The sequence below is a fragment of the Agelaius tricolor genome, unplaced genomic scaffold, assembly GCF_023055355.1.
Source record: "Agelaius tricolor isolate 1412-34295 unplaced genomic scaffold, bAgeTri1.0.p SCAF_1, whole genome shotgun sequence".
In the NCBI taxonomy this organism is placed as follows: Eukaryota; Metazoa; Chordata; class Aves; order Passeriformes; family Icteridae; genus Agelaius; species Agelaius tricolor.
In genome coordinates this window covers 72,456,536-72,484,012 of record NW_027269261.1, presented here as the reverse complement: position 1 = coordinate 72,484,012, position 27,477 = coordinate 72,456,536, and the positions used below count along the sequence as shown (strand labels likewise).

Genomic DNA, 27,477 nt, shown 5'->3' with positions numbered 1-27,477 from the left:
GACAAAATTCTGCTTTAGGATGTCATAGAAATGGAATAGACTATTTCAGTTGGAAGGGACCTACAACTATCATCTGACCCAACTGCCCGATCACTTCAGAACTGGCCAAAAATCACAGGGTATTATTAAAGGCATTGTCAAAATGCCTTTTAAACACTGACAAGCAATTGTGGGGTCATCCACAGAAAATCTTGTCAAGCTGGCTCTCAAGGAGTTGGTGTGTGGATGCCTGGATAACATTTCCAGAGCATCATGAGGTTTTCCATCATGGTCTGCAAGGAATTCATGGTACCCTGAATAAGAAACTTGAAAAAAACCATGCCAGTGGATCTAAAATTGACTTATTCAATAGAGGACTTTCCAGTAGACCTTCAAATGGGCTGGTGTCAGCCCCAGGTAGATGTTTTTATCAGTGGAGGAAGATATCAAGGTGATAAAAATTAATAGAGACATCCTAAATAAATGTTCTCATCCCATAGATCATTGATACACAGTAAGAGGAATCATTAGTTAATATTGTCACCAGTAAATAATTTGTTTCAGTTGCTATAAAACTCTTTACAAACTTGAAGGTGGAAGAGCAAAGAGTGATTCCTGTGCACTTTAGGAGCACTTTGTCATGTGAAGCAGGGACTTTGAGACAGATTTGGGGAGTTTTGGTTGGTTATCAACTGAACACATGCTCTGAGCTGCTCTTTGGCTAAAAAGCTGTCTGCAATCCATGAATATGAGGATATTCATGGATTGCAGACAGCAATCTGAGGAGAAGAGACGGGAGCCAGAGATCTCACACAGATATTTCAAAAACAGTGTGCTCAGTTCTGTAGTCTACAATGCTGGAAAGATACATGAGGATGGTAGAAGTGCTGGGAGACCTTTCTGAATAAAAAATGCCTCATTTATTCAGCAGGGGTTAAGGGATAGTTTGCTACTTACATGGGGAATAAAAAATTGATAGGACGATTGAATTGATCTGTTAGTTCACCCAGAGACATAAAGATATCATAGCTGGAAAGTGAAATTTTGTAAGTTCACCTGAAAATAAGGAATACATGTGAACTGGCAATTCTGATTTATAAATTAACACCAATCAATGATTGCAATCACTTCATCTCCCTGAGAAATCTTTAAATCAGATCTAATTCAAACAGGAATTATTTAGTGAAAATTCTACAGCCTCTTTTAAAGTAAGAAGTCAGAAGAAGAAATTGCAAGGATCACTTCTGGCATATAGGTGCATTAATTAGCAGTTTTGTCATGTATTTTGGAAGCTTTGGTAGCATTCTTGTTCAGTGGTGTTTTCCTTGTGTAGATTAGTCCCAGAGACTTCACATCCTTCCTAGATTCATGATTCTTAGAGCTGGGCTGGTAATTTGTCCAACTCCCCCCATAACAATGTTTGAACTTGAACTCATTTGCTTCCCTAGGTTTGATCATGCCAGTTACTTTTCTTCTTTTGCATTTCTTTTTTTGTGTGTCTGGATCTTTGATACCTTTTCCTGTATATAAATGAATGACAACTAAAAGAAGGTGTCAATCAAACTGTTACCTGCTTTTCCAGCTTCTGGGCGATGGTCAGGTGAATCTCAGAATGGGTCAGGCTGGAAGGGACTGCAGTGGCTCATCCGGTTCAACTTCCTGCTCAAACGGGGTCATCCCAGAGCACATGGCACAGGATTGCATTCAGACATTTCTGGAATATCTCCTGTGAGGGGGACTCCACAGGCTCTCTGGGCAGTCTCTTCCAGTGCTCAGTCATAGCACAGGAAGTAAGTTCTTCTTCATGTGCAGGTGGAACTTTCTGTGCATCAGATTCTGCCTTTTGTCTCTTGTCCTAATGCTTGCCACCACCAAAAGGGTGCCCTCCCATGGGTGGAATTCACTGACACCAGAGGACAGTCAGCACTTTGCACAAGATACTCCTTACTGTGAGGAATGAGCTGGTACAGCTCTGGAACCATTTACATCCATTTGCATGCTGATCATCAGCTTGCACTGGACATCCTTAGAACTGGTCACTTCTCAGAAAAGTAATTGAAGTGTATTAAAGGGACATTAAAAAATGCTTGGTCAATTATAGAATGTAAAATCATGTTTCAAAGTAATTTTCCATGCTTAGTCAGAGGACTTAATTATGTTTTTAGACCACTTTGGTTGATACAATTTTTATTAGATAGTGCTTATTGTATATGAAAACCGAAACAGCTGCATTGAAACAGATGGATGTCTGACTTCAAGGTATGTCTTTGATGTGGGGATTACTGGGCAGAAACCTGGGACTGGAGCTGGGAACAGACAGCTGCAATGGCTCTTTCTATAAAAAATGGTAAGTACTAGACATGCCCAGCAGAAGACAGCAACGCCTACGAGAAGGGAGCCTTTCCAAGGGAATCTGCAACACACAGGAAGATTGACAAGCCATTGTGCTGCTCAGGGTAACAAACACTGTTTGCATAAATCCCCTTGCAATCATCACGTCTCATTTAATTGACATCCCACTGTTTTGTTCTTCTTTAAAAACATTTGATTGACTCTTCTGGAAAACACTGCCTTACCAACGTAGTATAGGCAAAGCAAATTTCTGCAGCAGCTATTCTCAGGAGTGGCCTTTGACCATCTGAAGCCCTGGCCCCCTGTCAGCTCTGCCCTGTTTTGCAGCAGGACTTTTTGACTCTTACTCTGCTGTGTGTTCCTGCCCACAGGGCACATGGTTTTGGGGTTCTCTGTGTCACACACACATCAGAAATGTCTCGTGTTACAGGAAAACCCAAGGGTGACGAGCAGTGTTCACTGGTTGGGCTTTAAGCATACTTCAAAGACATCCGTGTATGGGAAAAAGAAAAATAGTCACACCAGAAAGAACATGGAAAAATTCCCTACAGAGTGATTGTAAAATAAAATTATCCCACCTATAAATACCCTGTGTACCTTGCACAGAAGTTCACCTTGATTTTTAAGTCATGCTAACACTGGAGGTGGTTTGGGAGCAAATTCTGGGGTCACTGGATGATCTGTAGCAGTCTGACTACATAGAGAGGACTGGTACTTGGGTGGGGCTGTGTGGACACAGCAGGATCCTGGGATTGCCAGGCATTGGCAATTGCCCACATTCCTGGGCATTGCTTGTGGCAGTGGTGCAGTCTGTACATGGTGATACTGAGCACCTTGATGCCTTTCCCAAAGTAGGTCTGCATCATAGACATTATAAGGAATAACATAGATGGCCTCTTGCTATTGGTAAAATACAGCCTCACCCCGTGGACAGTTTGGGTGTAAGATTTTTCACTTGATTTTGTAACAGTTTTGTTCTGTTTAAGTATAAAATGCTACCTACTTTGTGTATTTTCTAAACCTAGTGATCAAACCAAATCACAAAAAAATCTTTGTGAAAGATGTCACAATTCTCATCTGTTAATGTCACACAGCAAAACTTCTCAAATGCAAATTCACCTGTAGCCCTGATTTTGCTGATTTTTCTCAAGGTATCTGTTCATCGTTATTTCCAATAGAACACAATTCTTCTTTTCTTGTGTTGGAGTAACCCTCAGAGATTTCCATGGTGCTACTCACAACTGACATAATGAGGTTAATTTTATTGAGTGTATTTTGTTCCCTGCACCCCAGTGTTCATGATTCATCATTTCTTTTGTGAGTGAATAGTGAGATAATGAGATAGCAAGTTGACAGGGGCAGAAATACATTCAGGTTTAAAACGATGGATGTGCCTTGTGAGCAAGTTCAGCCAAGTAGGATGTCAGGCTGTTCCATGGGAATTGCCAGGTCAAAGCTGACTCAGAATTAGTATTTATGAATACTCCATCAAAATACAAGCATGAATAGTGATAAATGTCTGATTAACACACACATCAACTGATATATTCCATATTCCACTACCCAGTACACACCAAAGCTGAGAAGAACAATATGAAATTTCAGTATTAGAATTATGCCTGCCTGCTGTGATGCAGTGCAGGTTCTTCATGCTGGGTAATAAAAAGAAATGTTTTTTACTGTGTGGACATCATGAACTTTGCAATGTTCTGACTTGTCCATTTCCTCACTTTTAAGAGTTGGGGTTTTTGTAAGTGTTAAATGTCATAGATGTTTTTGCACAACTTAGGAAGTTAAACTTTTAAAAGAGATGTGTGGGCTTTGAAGTGATGGTAATTACTGTAACTTTGTGCTAGTTACATTTAATGTCTGGGGAAAACGTAAGAAAATATTCAGAGTTGAAAAGTTTTTAAAATAACTGTGTTGAAATCAAAGGAGTTTGATGCCCAGGTGCATTTGAAATGCCTGCAGTATGACTACTACATCTTTAGACACCTAATTATCTTCAAATATCTGCCCTTTATGTCATGTTTACATGCAAAAATGCTTGGCAGTGTTAATGGTTGGACTTGATGATCTTAGAAGTCTTTTCCATCTTAAATGATTCTGTGATTATAAAAACGGTGCCACTTGTCACTACTGTTGTGTTTCTGACATGGGTGTGTTGATGTGAGCATTGCAGAGATGTTGGGAGAAATTTGTATTTTCAACCAACATTTTTATATCATAGAAAGTGTGTATGAGACCAGATATTACATTCTGCTATTCTGGTTGGGGTGACATTTTAAATCTGGTTACTACCTACTGCATTTTGTGTACATTTTCAGTTTAAAGGAGATAGTGCGAGTGGCTCTGCAGCAAGCACTGCATGTTTCTCAGCTTTTTGCTGGACTTTTTGATGTTATGAATCATGGAGACAGGTCTGGCCATATTAAATGAAGATTGGTTCCATTTGGCTTGCAATTTTAAGTACTTACTAGTTTATTTAATAGAGATGTTGAAAAGATGTTGACTGCCTTCTGTTATGTACGTGTGTGTGAGTCACAGCTGTAGGAGATGTGGCACGTTCAGCCTCTCTCTCTGGAGACTCTGCTGGGCTGGGGACAAGCACGTTCTTGTTCTCCAGCACCCCAGGCTGTGTCTACATTACAGCTGACAAGGGCTGGGAGCAGGAAGGTGTGTGAGCCACGGCTCCTGATCACAGGCTTGCCCCAAGGCATGCTGCAGACTACCCCTGCCCATGCCCACGGCCTGGCAGAGCACTGAACTGCCAGACAGGCTTAGACAGAGTGCCTTGGGCTGTGCCCGGGGTTGCACCTGCATTTCACTGTCTGAATATAGAGTAGGTCTGGTCCCGAGGGCAGCCTTGGGATGACCCTGGTGTGCAACATGGAAATGCCTCAAGTCTCAGAGCACAGACAGCTCTCTAAGCTGCACAGTTAGGTCAGATACATGGCTGCAAAGGAGAGAGAGAGCAATTTCAGCTGAGGAAACATCCATGACCTTGACATGCCCCAGCCATGATTTTGTAGCTCTTCACTGGTGCTAATCCATGTTGGCTCAGGCCCCAGTTGGGATCAGACAGGTCAGCGCCTGCTTAGAGATTTCTGACTGGAGAACAGAAGCAGAGCTCAAAACAGAAGGAAAAGAATGAAGGGTTTTAGGATTAGAATGAGAATGATTACATTTGTCTTGGCAGGAGTGATACCACACGCACACACAGTGTTGGGGAGCTGCTTCCTGGCAGCTCCACACCAAGTGCTCATGGAGCAGCATTCAGGCTGTGCACTGGAGCATTCACTCGACTCACCAGTCTCAGCCTGGCTCTGGAGCCAATCCCAGAGCTTGCTGCTGGCCTCATGGGGCAGTTTATCGCATCTTCTATTTAATCTTACTCTGGGCAGACTGAGAACCCGATGACAAGAATGTCCCATGCATGATTTAGCTCCTGCAGATGGTCAGGACATGCCTGTTTTAATTTCTGGCATGTGCAAGCCAGAGGGAGAAAAGGCAAGGAATTTGATGGGCACAGTAGAATAGTTGCAAGGAACACCCTCCTGCTACTTTGCAATGAAATGTGAGAGTCACAGCAGGTAAACAGTGTTTTGTCTGTAAGGACACAAGGTTGTGTTTGCTTCATGGGTCTCCTTAGGGCTACATAGGAAGGATGTTCATCTACTTCTTGAAAGCTGCATGTTGCTGCAGTTTGTGACATTTGTGGAGTTACACTATTGATTTTATTTTCTTAGTAGAAAAGATAAATAGGAAATTACTCATTTGTACACCTGGGCATGCCTTGGACATCTGGACATTAAGGCATTAAAGCTCAAAGTGATTGAGAAGCAGAAGATAGTTCACTATTTAACATCCAGCTGGAGAACTGTGTTTACTCCTCTATTACATAACTGCTTTTTCAGACAATTTCTGTATTTTTCCATGCATCTCTGAAAGTGCTTCCAGTTATTCCAGTAAACATGGGTGTGTAGGAAGAAGGGGAGTAATTGCTTTTGAAATGGTTGAAAATAATGCAGTTATAGCCCTGTAATCAGATGCTTCAGGATGTGGCTATTTATTTCACAGTTCTGCTTGCTAAAGATCCATCCTGCAGTGATCAGCCTGTGGTCCTTCTTGGGTTTCAGACAGAAATATTCAGGAAGGGAAATTTGGGAAGATCTGCAGATTGAATTTATTCACAGTGATAAACTGCTCTTCAGGGTGAGTGACACATTTAGCTCTGGAAAAATAAGGAATGAGCTAACCAGTTATCACAACCAAACAACCATTTTAATGGTTCTTTGGTTGCTTTCAATGCAGATGCTTTTGGACAAAGTTTTGCTCTCAAATGTCCTCCCCACTATTGTAGAGTTATTATTTTTTTAATAACATTTTCCTTGTTTCCTGGAACAGCAAAAGGAGAATTTGATTATGTTTGTATTGTAGAATCATTCAAGATCTCCATTGTGCTTAACTGTGCAAAAAATGGATTAGGAGAAACTCTCATTTTCAGACAGCTGAGGAAGACGAACAACAAAGAGGAAGGGACACAGTCAGATACATACATGTATTACTATGATATTTACTTTATGGTTTCAAAGGCAAAGTGAGAGGCATCTCTCAACCAAATTATCCATTTAATAACTCATTTTCCTGTAATGTTACAACATGTTTGGGTGTTGAGAGAGCCTTATAGAGCGAGGTGGCCTCAGAGAGGTGCATAAAGAGAGCATTCAGGGCGTGGAGCACAAGAGCCAACGCCTCCAGCGGGTCTCCAGGACCATTTTGTTTGTTTTGGACATGTTTTAGCCCATGGGCAGCCTTGCCTGGGCTCACACCAGAGTGAGGTGGTGGTTCTGTAGGATGTGGAGTGTGGCTGTGCTGCTGCTAATCCCCAGGGAAGGGAGCTGGCCATGGATGTGTGCACAGCATCTTGTGGCGTTGAGTCAGCCCCTCCTGTCCCGTCTGCAGCCTGCACCCACTGCTGCCTGAGCACCGCAATAACCACTTCAGCCAGGGGCTGGCTGCCCCCATTTAGTCTCCCTCCACTTTTGCTCTGTAAATATTTGTCCTGTTCACATCTATTGTTGGCACAGAGACATCAGTAGAAAGTTCTCTTAAGCCTGTGCTTGCATATTTGGATTCAGGCCAGTGAAAGTTAAACCTGATCGTCTTAGCCTCTCACTACCACTGCTCCTTCTTTTTTTTTTTTTTTTTTTCAGTAGTAAATGATGACTCTCCTCGAGATGAGCCAGATTTTCCTGGGGGCAGGTTGGCATTTCCCCAAGACATACACATTTAATGGCATGTTCTGGTGCAAGCAAACAGCAGGGTAGAGGGGTTTTGTTCCTTTTGTACCCACTCTCTAATTTGTTCATTGACACTTTCCCTACCCACAGGGGAAGGATGGCTGCCTCTCTATACAAGCCAGAGTTTGATTTATTTATTTATTGCCTTCTTTCCTCAAGTTGCCTGTAGCAGGCGCACCAAATTTCCAAAAATGAAGGTGTTAATACAAGTATCACTTACTGCCCTTCTGTAACATCCATGCCACTGTTACCCAAAATGAGAAATGCAATTTGGATGAGTCAGGGAGTCTGCCCTGACTCAGACTAACTAATGTAGGAGTGTCTCGGGGTCAGGCATATTTCTATTAATAGGGTCAAACTTGAGTAGGGAGCTCTGGTTTGATTTACCTATATTTAGCAGTCACACCAATGCAGCAAACCAGCCAAAATAAACCTGGCTCAATTTTCTTTCAATTTGTGATAAAACAAAATAAAATACAGTCATTATCTAAAGGTAATGAAACATCTTCATTTTATTCTGTGCTCAGCCACCACACTAATTTTTATGTCATGTTCTGCTGTTGCAGTAAAAAGTGTTGAAACTGAGCTATTTTTGTGTCTCATACACATCTTTTTTTTCCTTCACACAAATGAAACCACAAATATCTCTCTTGTATTCTGGTCCTTTCAAAGTGGATGTGCAAGGACACTGGGAGAAGCTCTATCATTTCTCCTTCCTACCCTCTCAGTAGACTCTTGGTACAAATACAAATGAAGAAAATGTTTCTTACTGTTAAGAACGATTTGTGGGCAGATATTCTCATTGTATCTTTTGTAATACCAAGGTTTATTAGTCCTGGGTCTAGCAGAGTAATTCCATATTAGAAAATCTTTGTGGTGCAAGGTTTAGAATGTGTTTATTTTCTGGCTTCCAGGAAGGCAAATTGTCTTTAAATACAGTAAGTGAGAAAAAAAAAAAAAAAAAAAGCAAGAAATTGCATAGACTATCCAGGCAGCTAGGAAAACTGTGTAGGAGAGTAAAAAATATCTATAGCAGACTGTATGGTGGGAAAAGCCTGTATCCCAAGTCTCATATCTATGGAATGGCTCAGTGAGAATTTCTCCACAGCCAGTATGAGCTCACATTGCTCTATTGACCTTTTTGAGGTTCAATTGATTTACCCCAGCTTGAAACCTGACCTTTTGTGTGCAGATAGCAAGGTGGCACAGAACTTCTGTGTCCAGATAGCAAGGTGGGAGAGAGCAGAGCAACACTTCCTAATCTCCACAAAGGCTCCTGAAGCAGATAAAAACCAGAGCGCCTGCTTTGCATTCTGTGACACTTCAGCAGAACCAACAGGATGTGAAGCTGCTCTGAGCAAGATCAGAATAAGGGTTCCATGTTCCTGTAACCTTAAAATTACAGGTGACACTGATTTGTGTTCTCTTCTGAGCTGAATGTTTGAGATGTAAGCAACCAAACAGAGACATGGCCCAAGGCACTCAGTCGAGTGGCACTGTCACCACAAAGACAGAAATAAAGATCATATCTGGGCACCAGCCTAAAAAGGTTCTATGGACTGTTAAACCAATTAGGGATCAGATAACATGTTCTCCCAGTCACTGGGATGGAGTCTGTCTGCCTCAGAGTAAAAACATAATTGTGCCATTACTAGAAATACTCGCTGTCAGCTTCATGTCATGTGTGAAACTCTGTATCCTTTTAATGGCTGTGCAAAGCATTAGAATTAAAAAAAACCCCAACAACAACAGAAAACCCCAACAAAAAACTATAGTTTAAATCCTCCTTTCCATTTTATTAAGCAATACCAAGAGTCAACATAGATCTTGGAGCTCACCCAGAGGAAGTTTGGTATTTGATTTGAACATGCACAGTGCAGCCCTAAAATTCAAACTTGTGGAGGCCAAGACAAATTTATCTTGCCTTATAGCTCTGTGTTACATGGCAGCCAGATGTCTTGCTCTCAGCCTGTGAAACATTTGCAGCAGAAATTGTCTTTGCAGCATGGCAAATGACCTTTCTGCGTTTTGTTGTTTGTTTGTTGTTTTTCTTTTCCCTGCTAGGGCTTCACCTCCAGCCATTATTAGATTACTAGGCAGAGAACATGACACAAAGCTCAAGCTGCTGTGAGAAAATAGAATTTTATGTATCCACACATGCACCAGCTCTGAAGAATTGATAGTGTTCATGTGTTTATTGGGTGTAGATATGATCAACCTTCAGGCTGCACTACAGCAATAAGTGCATCACTGCACAAGATCACAGGGCTTCCTGTGATCTTCCTTGCTGATATGATTCTGTAATTTCCTCTTCCTTTGCATCCTTCAGTCTCTTACTTGCAGCAGGAAGACTAAAAAAAAAAAAAGAAAATATGCTATTGTTGGATTTCTAGTCAACAATATCCTGGGAAAAGCAGCGTTGGCTGTTCCACTGAAAAAGTTGCTACAAGATGATGTCATCTGGCAGTAGGGACCAAAACAAGACAGGGTATTGCAGCAGCTAAAAATGACAATCTGCAATGCACCACAATTTAGGTTTCATGGTCCTCCAAAGGAGTTTGGGAAAAGAGATGCAACTAAACACTGCTGGAGTTCTGGCTGCTTGCAGGGTGCACTGTACCTGTATTAAACACATAATTTGGTGTAAGAGAGGTAAAAAAATATTACACCTGAACAGAAGCAGACTGTTGTATTTTCTTCAAAATTACTTCTCTGCTTAATGCAGTGTTGCAATCCACATGCATTTGGTTTATAAATCACCTTTTCTTTCTTTTTGAATCATGCTACTTTCTTTTAAACCCTTGGGAAACACCGATGGAAGATGTGCTTGTGAAACTGTTTAACAAAATATTAATTTGAGATTTGCTTTCTAGGAGTCTGGTGTCATAATCTCCAGAGTCAGATGCTCAGATTTTTGCAGGAAAGGCTGTTTGGGTTGTGGAAGGCACCTTAGTACTAAGGGCCGATCACAGAAGGGCTCACTGGGTCATTTTTGAGCTGTGCAAAAATTTATATGCGGGTTGGTTTTTTTTCTTGGAGAGTTGGCTGCTGAATAGCAATCCCACTGGGCTTTGAAATGTGTGATCACCTCTCCAAGAAGGCTGTGAACAGCAAGTAAGAAAGTGAGGATCCACAGGGACAGAAGGCAGAATTTAATCCTCCTGCTAGAAGGCAAACACCAGGGCACACAGTGCACAGGCAAGGCAGATGATGTTGTGACTGAGGAGGGCAAAGCACACAAAAATTACAGAAATATGTAGAGATCAGGAATTGAATTACCAGAATTGTTATGGCTGTCTTAGACTTTTGATACAGTAAATATTATAATAGCTGTAATTTCCCATTTTATTCCCTTTTTTCTTGACAAGTGTTTTATGACACAAACAGCCAGAATACTTAAAAGTCTGATGAATGATTTCCAAAGACCCAATGTCCTGGATGATTGCTGCCCTTGTGAGCAGGATCACTGAAACTCCCTGTGCAGGCAGCCAGTAAATCAGCAGATCCGTGTGTAAGCATTAAAATGGTTCCCAAAACAGAGAGAAAATAACTGCCACAAGCCTTTTTTTGTTGTTGTTGTTGTTGGTTTTTTTCCCATTTTTTCCCATTTTTGTGCAAAATGGGAAAATCAAAGCAGCAACTCAAATGAATTGAATGTTTACACATTCCATAACATTAGATCTTATGGATTACAGAGTGAGCCATGTTACCTGCTCAGGGAAGATCTGTTCTATTATTTTTAAAAGCAATGTAGAATATCCAAGTGTCTGGGTGAATGATTATTTTGGGCTAGATAACTTTATCCTTCTCACATAATTCTCAGCTTCTTTGATCCAAATTTGAGCTCAGTTCTGCCTTTCTTTTGTCTGGTTGGGCTCTGTGGATACTTGGATTTTATCTGACATGCCTCCCCTTCAGCAAGCTTCTTATGAATTTAAACTTCTCTGTTTTCCTTTTATGTTTTCTTCTTAATAACTCTGGTGTCTTTTACCTTGGATGTAGCTAAACAATATTTTCAAGTGTTATGTAATTGGAAAGGTGGTGGTGCTCAAGAACCCCTTGGATCTCATCCAAGCTGAATTTTAAATAGATTTAAATACTGGTAATTGGAAAGCCAAGTAATGAAGTCTTTCTAGAATGTAACATTTCAGATGAACATAACCCTTTTCTTTTTATTATTTTTTAAAGCAAAATATTTCATTCCATTCAACACTGAACTGTATTTTCTCTGAAGTTTTGATATTGAACAGGACATTGATTATTTTTTTCCAAAAACACTCTTTGATACTGTGGTTTGAATGTTTTTGCCATTTGATTGCTAGGAACAGATCTTTATTGACTTCACATAGTAAATTGCTCATATAGATGCTGCTTTTTCAGTTACACATGCTGAGATTATGAAAGATAGTGTGACCTGGGATGGAGCAGAGTCTGGTCTACAGCAGTCCCTGTGAGTTATACAATGTATGCACCATCTCAGTCTTTGCTTTTACAGATTATAATATTACACATTTCACTGCAGAGTCTGAAATCTTCAGGCTTTTCATTGTTGATGTAATAATACATTTTTTTATGTAGTGCTTTGCTGTTTTGTCCACCCTCAGCTTGTCTTGCTCTCCACTCTGTTGTGCTGTTGAGGTATTTTTGGCAATGTTTATCTCTGTTGTTTGTGTCTATGGACTGACTACTATTTCTATTAGTAGTATCTAAACTGTCTTAATTTACAATGTCTTCTGTTTGCTGCAGTCCTGAGTGTGAAAACACTTTTGCTTTTGGGAGAAGGGTATGGTCTGTGCAGTCCATCCTCAAACTGCCACTGAAGGCAGAGAGGGCAGTGCAGGGACAAACCCTACACATCAGGCACTGCTGATCTAACACATCTTGGGAGCAAGGATTGGTTGCCCAGAAGGGCTGTGGTGTCCCCATCCCTGGAAGTGTTCCAGGCCAGGTAGGATGGGGCTTGGAGCAGCCTGGGCTGGTGAGAGGTGCCAGAGGGATTGGAACAAGATGATCTATCCAAGGCCCCTTCCAACACAAACCATTCCATGGTTCCATGAGTCTGGGAACTGGGATCCAGATCTCTGCCTATGCCACTGACTTCCCCAGTTATTGCTTGTTTTGTTTTCTCCTGACTCCAATGTTCTCTACTTCCAGCTACCACAGTGATTCAAAGAGGGAGCATAGAGGATGATACCACTGAGTGTTTGGTTGTCTGATGATGAGAATGCCATCAGAAAAGGTGAAGAAAATGAGTTTAAATTCAGGGTTAAGGTGGAGTTGACCTCACAGTGCCTTGACAAGTGTTTGTAATAGGAAAGGTGGGCGGCAGTGCCGTCTCTCCTGATCACCCTGGAAAAAGGATGAACTTTCTCAGCCTTCTGTCTGTCTTTAAAACCAGATTCAAAGCTCTACATCCAAAATTAATGATGATGCTAAATTTTAGAAAGAGATTAAAATTGAGGTTCATCCTTGTACTTATTGTGTCCTGCTACCTGACTGTCAGCTGCACTTCACTTGGTGCACAGGCTTTCTGTATCTCACCTTCTGGAAGTGCCTGCTTGTCCCTCTTGCCTCTGTAAGAAACTTCTGATTCTTTTTCTGTCTCTCACTTCAATAAAATGCAAGGGGGAAGTCCCTAATGGGTGATATCCTTCTTCTTACCCCTTTCTCTAACATGTGTCCCCTAAAATGTTTATTTTGTGTTCTTGCTTCTCCATTGCCCAAGACACGAGTGGCTTATTAAGGAGATGAAAATAGATACAGGCTCTTGGAAATTCCTATTGTTCTTCAGAGAGACAACTCTAATGTCCAACAGAGCAATGCCTGAGACCCATCTGTCAAGATAACAGCTGCTACTTTTTCCATAGTTCATTTATAAGATCACTGAGATCAAAACTTGCAGATGGAAAAGACCTATTTTTAAGAACAAACTGTGCTGTTAATAGCTCCTTTCCTCTGTGGCTCAGAAGATGCTTTAAAGGCTTACTGAATGAAGCCTTTCAGGATATCCAAGGCAAAGTGCATTAGTTAATAATATTATTGCTGGAAATGCTATTGACTGGCTGACCTTGGTGAAACTACAATGCTTGTTTCACAGGGTATAAAATAAAGGTGAGTTATACCTCTTCTTTTTGACATGCAGCTTTTTGCTGTGATCACAAATGTACACTATTCCATATTCTTGCAGGATTCTGCTCTGGAGAATAGCCCCAAGTGCATGATTCAATGTAGATTTAAATTACTGAGATCCAGGTCTCAAGCTGTTGCATATATTTTTGTACTTTCATTAATATCAGGGGAACTGTGCCAGTTCACACCAAAGAGAATCTGCAACATCAGGAATGATGAGCAAAAATAGGAAACAAATGTGGCAAAAAAAAAATAATCTCACAGTACTATGATTTCAGAACAAACTCAAAGTTTACAGGCAGAGTGATATTTATGACACTGACAGTGTCTGCCTTGGAGCACATAAAACACTGTTTACATTGAAAACAATACTGCAAAAATACTCTTTTTTTTTTTTTTTTTTTTTTGTAAAAGCGGGTACATTCCTAGTAGGGGGGAAGAGCAAACTGTACATCCATGGAAAGATTTGTCCCTTTGATGAGGTATCTCATCTACCTTTTCAAATGAAGGTCTAGAAAAGTCAACTAAGACATTTCTCTACTGGAGTCCTGCAGCAAACAGCAAAGCTTCTGCTCTGCAAATGCTGGGTTTATCTGGTGTTAATGGTAGGCTGAACTTCTGACAATACAGTAAGGGTTTCCCAACAAATAACTTATAATGAACCCTTCTCAGAGTTTATTCAAAGTCTAGATGGGGCTCTTATCTTCTGTTATTTCTGCAGCAGAGTTGCTTCAGGCAACAAAATCCACTGAAAGGCATTTGGTGCACAGATCAAAACCAGCTTGGTTTTAAGCTGCGTTTTTTCACTAATCTTGACTGTCATCAACTGATTTTGGATGGAATTAAGCTTGACTGTCCTAGCTACCTACAAGTCTACAATCTCTCCATGTCAGTGAGGAGAGTGCAGCATCAAGATGCCTTTTCCATCCCAGCAAGGGACTCATCCCTTGAGTGACCCAGCAGTGTGTTCCACCTGATCACCCTGGAAACTCTGTGTGTTATGCTGGAGTGAGGCCTCACAGCGGCCTCAAATTGGTGTCAGTGAAGTAATGTCTCATTTTTCTGCATGGAATCGCAGGCAGGAGGAGATGACTCCCCAGGAATTCTCCAAACACTTGTGAAGGGAGGGGCTATTGCATAATGCCAGCCAGGAAGGTTATACCACATCTCTAAAATAAGATATTACAGGGATGTCTGACCAGTCTAGATCAAAAAGTTGGACACCCTGGATGAAAAGCATTGGACTTCTGCATTATGTATGTTTTATGTACACATGAGATCATGGTGGAACAGCAGTGTCTGCCTCTGACTTACTTAGAGTATATGTAATCCTGGCATATTGACTATGGCTGGCTGACATACTGGCTCAGTAAACACCCATTTTTATAAACTATTTACTTCTCTGGTTGTGTCCTGTGTGTTTCTCTCTTTTTCCAATAATGTTTTTCCTTTTCTCCATCTTATTTAAGAACAGAGTAGCTGCTGAGTCCTTTGCACGATGTTAGTCGATTGCTGTGTTTGTCAAGATGAGTCTCAGTAAAACACTCCCCTGTCAAGGAGCTGTAGCCATGCTGAGCATTAAGAAAGTGGGATGTGATAAAGAACCAAGTAAACAAGGACCTATGGGAGAGAAAGAGCCTTCATTCACCAGGGATGTGGGGAGAAATGTTATTTTTCAGTTCCAAATCCCCTAAAAGCCAACATGCCATCTTGGTGTTAAGTGGTAACACATAAATAATATACTTTTTCATGCTCAAATTTATTGTCTTTGGGCATACCCAGAGAAGCCATGGATTCCCTATCTGTGGAAGTGTTTAAGACCAGGCTGGATGGGGCCCTTAGCAGCTGGATCTAGTGCAAGGTGTCCCTGCCCATGGCAGGGGGTTGCAATGAGATGATCTTTAATGTTCCTTGCAACCCTGACTATTCTGTGATTCTCTCCATAGCCCCTTAATTCAGTGCCCTGGTAGAGATGGGTGAAACTCTCACTAGGCTGTTGCTAGCTTAAGCCAAGGGAATCAGAAGTGTTGCACTTAAATGAAGATTTTAGCACAAATTTTATTCAGAATGGAACATACTACAAGGCTGGACAGCTGAAAACCAAAAAAATACCCAGTCTGAGAACAGCTTATTATTAAAGCACATCTAACTGCTGGTTAGATTGTCATGTCAGGCTGGAAGGTGATTCTTCTGGCAGTTTCTTCCCTGGCACAGAAGAGGAATTAAGAACCTGGTGCTTTTACCCCAAGTCCCCTCTCATGTGATCTCACAGCCAAGCTCAGAGCTTTCACAAGAAACCTCTGAAGATGCTTTTCTGCTGTTTTCCCATGCTCCCTGCCCCCAGACCTGTGTTGAGAACTCTGGAGTTCCACCTTGGGCCTTTCTGGTTTGGTACCCTGAGAGATGGTGGCTGGCACACTCACACTTATTTCAGTGTGGTTTACCTGCTACACAAGTGTGTAACTTCCCAGTGGGAGGTCACCTGCACAGTTGTGTATGTGCCACAGGCTAAAATGTCAAATCCATGCCCCCACAACACAGGCAACCATGAAACAAAAAGGGAGGAGGGAAGGAAATACATGTGCCATAGGATGAGAATGAGAATGAAACCAAGATGAAAAAAAAAAAGAGATTTATTTTATTGCTCTGTTTTCATGGTGCACTGGGTGCTCAGAATTCTTTGGGCAAGCTCTGCCACTTGTGTTTGAGTGGGAAATCTTGCAGACTCTCTTCTTTGTATTACAGCCATGCCTGAACTGTTCTTTGTGCTTCTGGGCTGCTACCAGAGGGTAGGGACAGAAAGACCTGGACCAGTGAGGAACATTCCCTCTCCCTGCACACCCTGTGTTACAAGACATGGTGTTTGGGGATAGAGAAACAAGAGATCCAAAGTACTTCTCTATTAATATATTCTCTCTAAAATGCTGCTTTAGACATTTATCATCCCACTCAGTAGCATTCCCACACTGACCTGATTCTGCCATGCTTATTCAAATGAAATTTGCCTTATGCTGCAGTACATGTATATTTTACAGCTGAACTTTGTAACAGTAACAGACTCAAACTCTAAAATAAAATTACTTTTTTAAGGTGATGGGATACCAGAGGAATTGTTTTCTCTTTACAACTTATGTAGAATATGCTTAGTGAGCCCCAAATCTCCCTTGAAGGTAAATCTACTTTTCCTTCTTTTAAAAGTATGCAAATCCCTAAAGCCACTAGGACAGAATAATGCCTTTCAGCAGAGTGAGCTAAACAATTGCAGGTAATTTTCCTGGCTGTGAAGTCGAGCTAAGTGCAAGGTTCTTTCATTTTGCCTTGTGGTTGTGCAGCAGTGATTCATAGCCCACGGTGATGCATTATTGAGGAGTTGTCTGTTGTGTCTTCATTGCACGCTCTCAGCTGCATAATAAATAATTGATTGTGCTGCTCTTACTCCACATTAAAGATATATGAGTATCTAATACAGGAAGAAAATGAAGTAGCAAGGCAGCCAGTGCTCAAAAGATGAAGCATGAAGTGTGCTGCAGTAGCAGGAACTGGGAAGTGCCCACCACCACTATCCATTTCCCACTTCTCCTATTGAGTCGGTTTGTCATGGCAACAAATGGCACATTCAAGTCCTTGCTGTTGCCTTTCTAGACAAAAAGAAATAATTGTGGTAAAGGGCTGATATGCTGCAGAGTTGTGCTTATCCCCTTCCCCCTTTCTTTCAGCTGTTATCCCTCTAGACTGAAAATTCCCTTAGAGTATTAATAATTTTTTCTTAAGTGGCTGCAAACTGTCAGGAAAATGCAGTCTAAGACAGTAAATCCTTTTTTCACATAAGACTTTGTTTATATTAAGCAGAGAAAATGTTAGCAGGATAAAACTGAGTGTTTGTAATAGTACTAAACCTCCATTGTTGAGCCTTTCCCTGGAAAAGTGAGGCTTCCTTTGCAGTTCAGTTGCCAAAGTCCCCAGACAGGACACAGTAAGGTGGCCCCTATTTCAACACAGTGAAGAGAACAAAAGCATCTTCCAGCTGACGTTCAACATTCTTTGTTTCCATTACAATAGCCATCAGTAAAATTAATGAGACAACAAATTTGTCCAGAGGAGTTTCCTTTGGAAGTCCAAGCAAGGGAGTCAGAGGTGTGTGCTGCTCACTGTGTTGTGGCAGGAGCAGGCTCAGGGCCAGGTTACTGGGAGCTGTTGTTATGACAGAAATGTGTGAAACAGTGAGTTGAATTTTGAGATAATAATGACATTAAGATGGAAGAAGTGTGAGATGTCTGAGTGATGCACATCTGGATTCTGATGGAATGTGTTGGAAGGCTGAGTTAGGTCCTGGGAAGAAGAAACACAAGGCACTGACAGTATTTGCCTAGAAAACTGTTGCTCAGATCTCTGCATTTCCCACCAAGACATAGGGGAATTGTTTTTGTTCCTGAGGGAGCCACACTTTTTTCAGGTATGTTATCTTGAGACTCAGCCACAAGCTAAAGTGGGAACACCACTGAATGCAGGGAATGCTTTGCCAGTATTTCAGAATTGAGTCCTGAAGACAACTGATCTACTTTAATGTTAAATGCAAGTAACACTACAGTGGAGTTCTGCTGGTGTGAATCAAGCTGGGATGTGATTTGTGACTTTATGGATGTGTTTCTCTCATCACAACTTCAGGGATTGTACTGAACTGTGCCTTCCTCTGTACATTGGGAAGCATCAATGTTTACACAAGGACTTTTGTGCAGTTACTAGAACCTTTCTGATAATATATTTTCCAGGCTAAAACTCGATATTAGTAATAGTTCCATGTTGTAAATGGGGGGAATATCAGAATTTCCAACCTTTGTGATATTCTCCTGACAGAATATGGATATATTTTGACATAGAAAGAATATATTTTATGAGGAAAAAAAGAAACATTTGAGATAAAAAATTCTTAACCCACAGCAGCATTAACTCCTCAGAAGGTCCTAGGAACCAAACTGAAAGATATGTTCCTAACAGCACAAATTGATTACAGGGCATAATTGGAAAGGTGATGGCATTCAGTGGCATCAGAATATAGTCCCTGTCCTGAAGAGCCTCTGGTCTACATAAAATGAAATAGGATAGTGTCCTAGAAACTGCTGAATATCTGCCTCTCTTTCTGCTGCCAAAAAGTGTTCAGGAAGTAGCTGTCTTCAAGCATATGTGTTGCCTTTACATTCTGTAGGTAATTACTGTTTGAAAAAATATAGGAATGGAATACTTCCTAGATGGATGATGCTGTTTTTTGAAAGTCACCTATTTAATTCAGTTTATCCCCTCAATACTTGTGGGATAAGTGAATCCTATTGTACAGGATAAAAAGAGAGCAACTAGTGAAATCAAGAGATTTCTTCTGGATTAGGATCTTCATTTTCTCATTCCCAGAATTTGTCAACACTGCAGAGACAAATGATTCAGTAAACACTGGAGTCAGTGAAGCCTGGGATGCAATTTTGCCTGTTTCATTTAGGGATGGATGGCTGAGTTCATACTGCCTCTCTAGGGCCCTCTAAAAACCTGGCAGTCTAGCATTTGGTTTAAGGTACCTTACCTTTTTTAAGATAGTTGACTGAGAATGATAAACAGTTCCAAAAGGTTATTTCAGCCCTAACATCTAAATCTAGGTGGGATGCATCATTCTTGGAGATACTTCTCTTTCTCCATTAACCAAGGAGTAGCCTAGATGCCAGGTTGAGACCCAGTTTGTACCTTTGAAGTGGATAACCTTTGCAGTAGAATTTACACATGAATTTTCCAGGTTCAGGCCCAGAAGCTTGACAGTCTACCTGTGGATGGCCTCCAGTGTTCCCTCTCCATCCATCCTTGGTGTGGATAACAGTCTGGGGCCATGGTTTGGGGTAGGGTTTTGTTGGGACAATAGGGGCATTAGGTGTCTAACACCTGGGATGGCTCTGTGGATTTGTGCTGTGTGATTGCTTATATTCCCAGCTGAATTGTTCTCAGATGAAAGAAAAAGAAACTTAGTCTGTGCTCCAGGCTTTCCATTCCTGACCTCTCTGAGTTTCTCTGAAAACAAAGACTGAGCCTTTCTCTCAGTAGAAGCTCTTACAGGCTCTTCTTTCCACACAGATTTTTTTCATTGCATGCATTGGATCTTAATGTTGGTATGATCCCTATTCCTCTGCCAAATGGGGTTGAAATTGGCTCAAAGAATCTCCCATTATTAGGCAAGTGCAGACAGTCTCATTTCATCAGCCCTCTCCCCTTAGGAAACAGACTTCAGTGATGGGATCTTAGCTAAAGTAGTGCAGTGTTAAAAAGCAGTGCAGACACAGCTGCAGGCACACCTGTGTTTTAATAAGAAGTAATAACTTGTGCTGAACCTCTCCTGAAGTTGTGTTTTCACTGCCAGTTTAGCCCAAATGGCATTGTAGTCCTGGCAGCTGGGATGGATCTGTGGTCATGTTCCTTAATAAAATGATCCAGCTGCTCTTTAATCTGCAGCTTCAATGAGCTGAACATCAGAGATTCAGTAGGACCCATGATCTGAAGTGTCTCCTTTTCTACACCCTTGTAATTTTTAAGGCCTGGTTTTCAATTAGGATGCCTTGTAGATCAGAATGTTTTCAAATCTGTGCCATGTTCTGATAACCATGTTTGTGCAATTAATTATTTTAATACAATGATTGTTCCCTTTCAGGAACCTAAGGTTTTTTTCACAAGTAGCCTTATAGGCATATAGATGTCCTTGCTCAGTCAAAACTCTTATTGATTGTTCTGACTTGCAAAACAATGTTGTTGCTGAGTTCCAGATTGTGGGTTTTTTTTCTCCTTGCTGTTAGCTAGATAAATAAAGATGTAGGCTGAACATGGGCATCCATCCTTGTTGAAGAATATTAACTAAATCAATTTTTTCACCAAAAAATTCAATTGGTGCATTAGCAAGAGAGAAAATAAAGCATTGTGCTGTTTTAGCTCCCAGGAGCCTGCAGAGCTAACTCTAGCTCTCAGAATCAGAGATAAAAAAGATCTAAAGTTCACATCTAAATCCGCATCAGAACTTCTTCAGGGCACATGGAGCCTCTGACTCATTTCCAGCCTGGATGTGCATTTAAAGGGCACTCACATAAAAACTGACCCTCCTGCCAGAGCTTCAGTGAATACAGACACATTTGACTCTGCATTCCAGTTTGTCTTCCAAAAGCAGTAAGGTGATGGCAGAGGAAGTTACATTTGTGAATCCATAACCTCATGAATTTTCAGTTGTTGCTGAAAATAGGATGTTGCTGTAAATATAGAAAAGCTTGATTTCTTCGACAAGGCCTAACACATCTTCTATGGGCATTTTCTAGTGAAATGAATTAGTTTTTTAAATGGTGTATCAAGCTACCAAGCTCATGGGAAGATGGAAATGTTGCTTTAAAGGGGAAACATTGTCCAGGAGCTGTTGTCAGAATCTCTGAAGATTTGATTCTGATTCTGTTGCTGGTTTTATATGGGGTATTTGTAAATCATCAGAGCTTTAAGCTAAGAGTGTTAATAGGATTTAGTTACAAAATAAGATGAATGCATAATAAAGTGTGGTGGAACTTTGCATCTGAATCTGAACTTTCAGATTGAGGCTATTTTGTAATAAATATCTTCTTTACCTCCTTGGGCTAATGTGAAGAGTAATTAATGTTTGGGTACTTTGAACATGCAAGCTGTAATGACAATACTAAGTTTTAATATTAAAACTATTAAATATTGGGATTCTGTAGTAGTCTCCTTCCATTTCATAGAATCATAAGGTTTTATGATGTGTTTAAAAATAAAAGTGCTCTGAGGAAGGACTGTCACTTAAATTTAAGATCAAATACTTCAAAAAGGATTATATTATATGCCTGAGAGCTCCCCCTGAGCTGCTTCTCCCCTTCTCTCTGCCTTCCCTCCCCCAATATAGGCTGAATTTCTATATTACAAATGAACCCATCTTAGTCTGTAGCTGGAAAATCTTGTTCAGGAGCTGCTGTGGCTTCCCAGCCTGCCTGGAGGGGTTTGTGGCTATCCCAGAGCTGATACATTGCACAGTATATGGGAATTTCCCTCTGTATTGGTGAGGCCACTCCTTGAGTTCTGTGTCCAATTCTGGCCCCTCAATTCAGGAAGGACATTGAGGGGCTGGAGTGGGTCCAGAGAAGGGCAATGGAACTGGGGAGGGGTCTTGAGGGTAAATCCTTTGAGGAGTGGCTGGGAGAGCTGGGAGTGTTCAGTCTGGAGAAAGGGAGGCTCAGCAGGAGCTCATCAGTCTCTACAGCTCCCTGACAGGAGGGTGCAGCCAGTGGGGGTCAGGCTCTGCTCCCAGGGAACAGGGGACAGAACAAGAGAAAATGCCCTCAAACTCTGCCAGGGCAGGTTTAGGTTGGACATTAGGAGAAATTGCTTCACAGAAAGGGTAATTAGACATTGGAATGGGCTGCCCAGGGAGCTGGTGGAGTCACCTGGGTGTGGTACTCAGTGCCATGTTCTGTTTGACAAGGTGGCATTGAGTCAAAGGTTGGACTCAGAGGTCTTGTCCAACCTCATTGATTCTGTGGTTTTCTGATTCTATGTACTTGCATGAGAGCACACATACAACACCTCATTATTTGACTGTGAAAAACTAAAGGATTATGTCAGGCACTAATGGTTATGAAACATTCCTTATGGCTGGTTACTCCACAGTTTTCTTTCTAAAACCTTGAGCACATGCACAGGCGTGTCTGAAAGACCAACTTGGACAAATGTTGGACTTTGCTAATGGCTAATGTGCCTTAATATGGCATTTGATTTTAGTATTGTAAAATATCTGGACAGAGAACCCCACTGGAATAATCAAACACTGTGTGCTCATAACTGCAAGTCAAGAACTCCATTGCCACTGATTTAACTACTAATGAATTTGGAGACATCTGTGTCTGAGCTGTTGTTTGGACTGTCCTTTATTCATTGCACAGAAACAGGCACTGCTGGGATGTGATTCATTATGTCCTAATGTACATCCCTAGATTTGGTTAGATGAATTGCTCCCTGAAAGTGCATTTTTCTCTGACTTGATTATCTATTTTCTCTGAGTAATTAGCTCAGAAGTAGCTGGCTATATCTTAGAAGCCTAAAAGTTGGCAAAATGAATCCTACCTTTTTAGTCTCTGTTTTTCATTCTGGCACACCTCTTCATATTTACCTTTGATTCACAGTACAGACTTTTTAAGCAAGCAAAAGATGCCTCTTTGTTATTGGACAAAAATTGATGGTTTTCGCTGAAAAATAAAATTTGTGCTTCAAGCTGATCTGTTAATATAACTGCTTTAATGGAAAGAAACTAGTAAGACTGTGTCTTTGATACTGAATCTTAAAGGCCATTTTTCTCAGCATTTTCTTTCAAAGCTGGACTTGTTAATGTTCTTTGCAACCAAAGTCTTTCTCAGATTAATTAACTTCTCTTTGTGCAACCGCTTGCATAGAAGAATCATGGAGTATACCCACAACGCTGGCTCTACAGCACTACAAAGAAAGGATTGATTCTAATATATGAATATCAGCCCAACCTTGCAATATCCAGAGTAAAGCATTTTAAGTACCAGGTACTTCTAAATTGAAAGCTACTGTAATCAGCCACAATTTGAAAAGAGAAGGAGAATAGCTGATCATGTGCTATGGGAAGGTTTTGTCCATTTGCTGAGGAATCTGGGCATGTGTTCAAAACCCATGGATTGAAACAGTGCCCATGCAAAGGAACAAGTCATGTCTTCTGGGACTGTCTCTGAATGAAAACATGAAAAACAAGGGTAGTAGAACATTTATATAAATGCCTCTACTTTCATATTTGTGACTGCAGAGTCTCTTCTGTTCTGTCTGTATGACAGAGATGCAGTTGTCACGTTGTGTAGAAGTTTCACACACATGGTGTGGGATGGCTCTGTTTGTGTAACACACGTTATTAGGGGCAGCCCTGGATCAGGCACTGTCTTGGGATTCTCACTTCTGCTGCCTCCCACTTGTTCCTTGCCTGCTTTTATCCACTTAGGCAGGGAGCTCCACAGTGCAAACAACAGCTCTTCTGTATGTCTGTGCAATGTTTGGTGCAACATGGGTCATAAGCTATTGCATTGAGAACAGTAAAAATAATTTCCATTTTAGAGCCTAAATTACAGGAAGGCAAAGGTAACAATATGGTACCACTGCAGTTGCCTCTCCTGCCTTTTGAATGAGGCTTTAAAGTAAAAATGGAAATGAGCAGCTGATGTGACCAAGACATTAATTTTTCACTCCTTCCCTCTTCTCCAGCACTTAAATTTAGATGTATCTCAGACTGAAACCATGTGTCTTTTTTTGGCAGGAATGCTACAAAATGGAAAGAAGTTTGATTCCTCCAGAGACAGAAACAAGCCTTTCAGATTCAAGATTGGCAGGCAAGAAGTCATTAAAGGATTTGAAGAAGGTGTTACACAGGTACTAATAAATTGTTCTGGCTGAACCTGGAGCTGGTTGAAGAGTGTGTGAGCTCAGCAGCGTGCAGGGCAGTGGTGACAAGACCAAGTGGAAATCACAGTGAAGGATATGGAGTGTTTTTGTGAAAGTGTGGTGCATTTGAGCACAGTATTTCCTGTAGTTTCCATCCATCCATCCATCCATCCATCCATCCATCCATCCATCCATCCATCCATCCACCCAGGGCTATCCCCTGCTCACAAGCCTTTCCCCATGGTATGCATTTGGGAGGGGAGAGGTGAAGTCCCCTCCCCAGGTGCCATGTAAGCCCTGTCTCTCTCCCATGGGCAGCTCCACAAACAGCAGTGGCCTCTAAAACGTTGAGGTGGCAGCTTTTTATGGAGTGATCTCTATTCAGCTACTCCATAGAGGCCCAAGCTGCCCTTTCTGATGACATCCATTACCCAGCTACAGATTCTGACCCTGACTGGATAAGGTACCAAACTGCACTGGTACATTTTTCCTACTTCAGACTCCCAGCTACAAAACATTCACTGACCAGCCCTGTGCTGAGAGAAAGAAAACTGCCCTCCATTGACTGCAGTTAGAGTACCAGCACAGTAAAAGCCCCAAATTACAATTCACTGCCAGGGCATGCTTTTTGTGCAGTGCTCTGAGGGCCCCCCACACATGAGGAGTGTGATCAGGCTGCTCAAGAACACGAGTGAATGAGATCAGGGTGCAAATTCCTCCTGACTTCCCATTTCAGGATCCAAGAGCTCAGTGTAGGAGGCAACTGTTCAAATACTCTTACAGGAACAACTTTAACAGGAACAAGTTATTATGCTTGAATAGAGAGAAGGGAAGAATGCAAAACCAGAAAAAATCCACTGAGAAATGATGCAACCATGCTTTTTCAGAGAAGGGTGGAAGAGACAAGGGTTTCCAGCCCTGTGGAGAAAGCAGTGCAAGCATTCCCCTCTCTCCAGCCAGAGAAGTCCATTTGAGGAATCCTTGACTGTGAAAAATACCATCTTCCTCTGAAGGATTTGAGTTGGACTGTTTATTATTTGCTTTGCAGAAAGACCTAAGAGAGCTCAGGACTGCAGAGCTGTAGGAAGCAGAAGCCAGTGCAGATAAAGCAGCATCAACAAGTGCTGGGTGAATCAAGTAATCCCTCCCTTGACTGCTCTCACTCCCCAGCTCTTGTCCCTTAGAAAATAAGTGGCCGAGAGCCATGGCAGGAGCCCGTGTGGCCACAGGCTGCCCTCCTGCTCCTCCTAGTGGATCACTGACACAAGTCGAGCTCGTGGCTGTCTCCTTCCAGCCCAGGTTTGAGGGATTTGGGGAGTGTGCTGGACAGGGTCTCTTGGAACAAGGCAGTTCCCTGTGTCCAGCTTGCAGATTTCACAAACCTTGGTGTAATGACTGTCAGGTGTCAGCAGGGTCTGTCTGCATTTGTCTGCTCAGCTTCTCAAAGTTCAAGTTTGCCTCATCCCTTAAACCCCAGGCATGACCTACCAGCTGCCTGCTTTGCATGGACACATCCAAGCACTGGACAGCCAGCCCCATGCAAAATGTCTGTGGGGACCAGGGGAGGCCATCAGCTTGGACATCCTCAGCCCCATGCCATGAGTACTCCTCAAATGTGGGAAAGTTCATATCCCCATTTTTCTTCTACCCAAAGTAATTGACTCTCTAGCTTTGTATCTTTTATAGAACCTGAAAATATTCTCAACCAAGAGGTATCACATAATCTGAAGTCCAGTGATGTGCCCAATCTTGGGAGAGAGGTCTGAATTAAAATCACTGCTTCAAATCAGGGGATGTTTCTTGGCCAGTGAATATTCCATCACCAGTGTATGATGCATGAACAGCAGTTTGAAAATGTTCCAAAATACTCAGTTAGAAGATAACTCCACATCTCAGTGAGCAGCTCCCTTCAGAGCCAGCCTGGAGTGAGGGAAATCAGCATTCCTGCCCATCCAGGGACAAGGGCTCTGTCTGGATAAGTAGCATAAGTGAGATGTGTGCCCTGGGGCTTGGACTGAGTTTAGGGAATTAAGTGCCGAACCTGGCTGTGTTGAGCACGGATCTCTCAAGAATAGAGAGCTCTGAGGGCCTTTCCCAGTGCCTGCTGATGGCGTTCTTTGTACCCTGTGCTCCACAGGAGGAGCTCAGACTGCCTTCAGCCTGCACCAGTATAGGCAGGATGGACCAAGCATTGTGTTAAAAAGACTTTGTGTCACTTCCAGGCTGGTTCTGGCAGTTTAAATAACTGCTGTGAGAGTGCAGATCATTGAGGAGGCCCATGCCCATGTCTGAGCTCTTTGTGGCAGCTTCAGCTTGAAGTGAAACCACTTGGACTCAGAATTGTAGAGTGGCTTGGGTTGGAAGGGACCTTAAAGATCTTCCAAGCCCCAGACTCAATAATCTTAAAGGTCTTTTCCAAACTAAACAATTCTATGAACACTCCTTGATTCTGTAAATCTGCCAGGTAATGATTTTTTTTTTGTTTTCCTCCTAATCCTGTTTTTTTGTGTGTGTTCTCTTTTCCTTTCTCCGATGTCCAAAACACAGATGAGCTTAGGACAAAGAGCAAAGTTGACCTGCACACCTGAGATGGCCTATGGAGCCACAGGCCACCCTGGGGTCATACCTCCCAATGCCACACTCCTCTTTGATGTGGAGCTTCTCAGGTTAGAGTGAACCTTCCCGAGGGAGTTGGCTGGAGACATCTGTTAATAACCATCCCTTCTTTCCCGCCTTGCCAGCGGCGGGAGGAATCTTCACTGGAATCCCAACCTTCCCTGCTCAAGCTGTCCTGTCAGTAGCGCCTGACTCTTGGTTTCCTATGCCTTCCTTCTCTTTTCTAACTTTGTGGTGTCTGTATTTGCCTTTTATTAGAAGCTTTGCTCTGAGGAAAACTGTCTCCCGCTGTAACATTTCCGAGTTGTACATTTTATTGAATTTGCATGTACGAAGAATTCACGGTGATGACTGAAAATATATATAAATATAAATATATATATATATATATATATTCCTTATTGAAAAAACCACTGCCTTACTGTACACTTAAACCAAGAAAAAATAACCACAAAAGGTGCTCAAAAGAAAAAAATCCAATGTACGCCTTGTACATGAACGGGCATTAGCCAAACAGAGTTACCTGCGCTGCCACTTTTCTCAACTTGTACATTCTGCTTGCTGCTGTTTTAAAAAAATACTGTCTCATTTAAGAATTATAAGTATATATATAAAACAATAAAATCTTGATACTTTA

General features: G+C 41.7%; 1 protein-coding gene across 1 annotated transcript in view; it reads left to right on the top strand.

Moving 5' to 3' along the window:
• FKBP1B (FKBP prolyl isomerase 1B) overlaps window positions 1–27,477 on the top strand; it is a 44,489-nt gene extending 17,012 nt beyond the window's left edge. Inside the window, exons 3-4 of the mRNA XM_071439830.1 lie at window positions 24,100–24,212; window positions 26,772–27,477. Coding sequence (XP_071295931.1) covers window positions 24,100–24,212; window positions 26,772–26,900 — 242 coding nt within the window. The 3' untranslated portion in view covers window positions 26,901–27,477. The remainder of the gene's footprint in view (window positions 1–24,099; window positions 24,213–26,771) is intronic.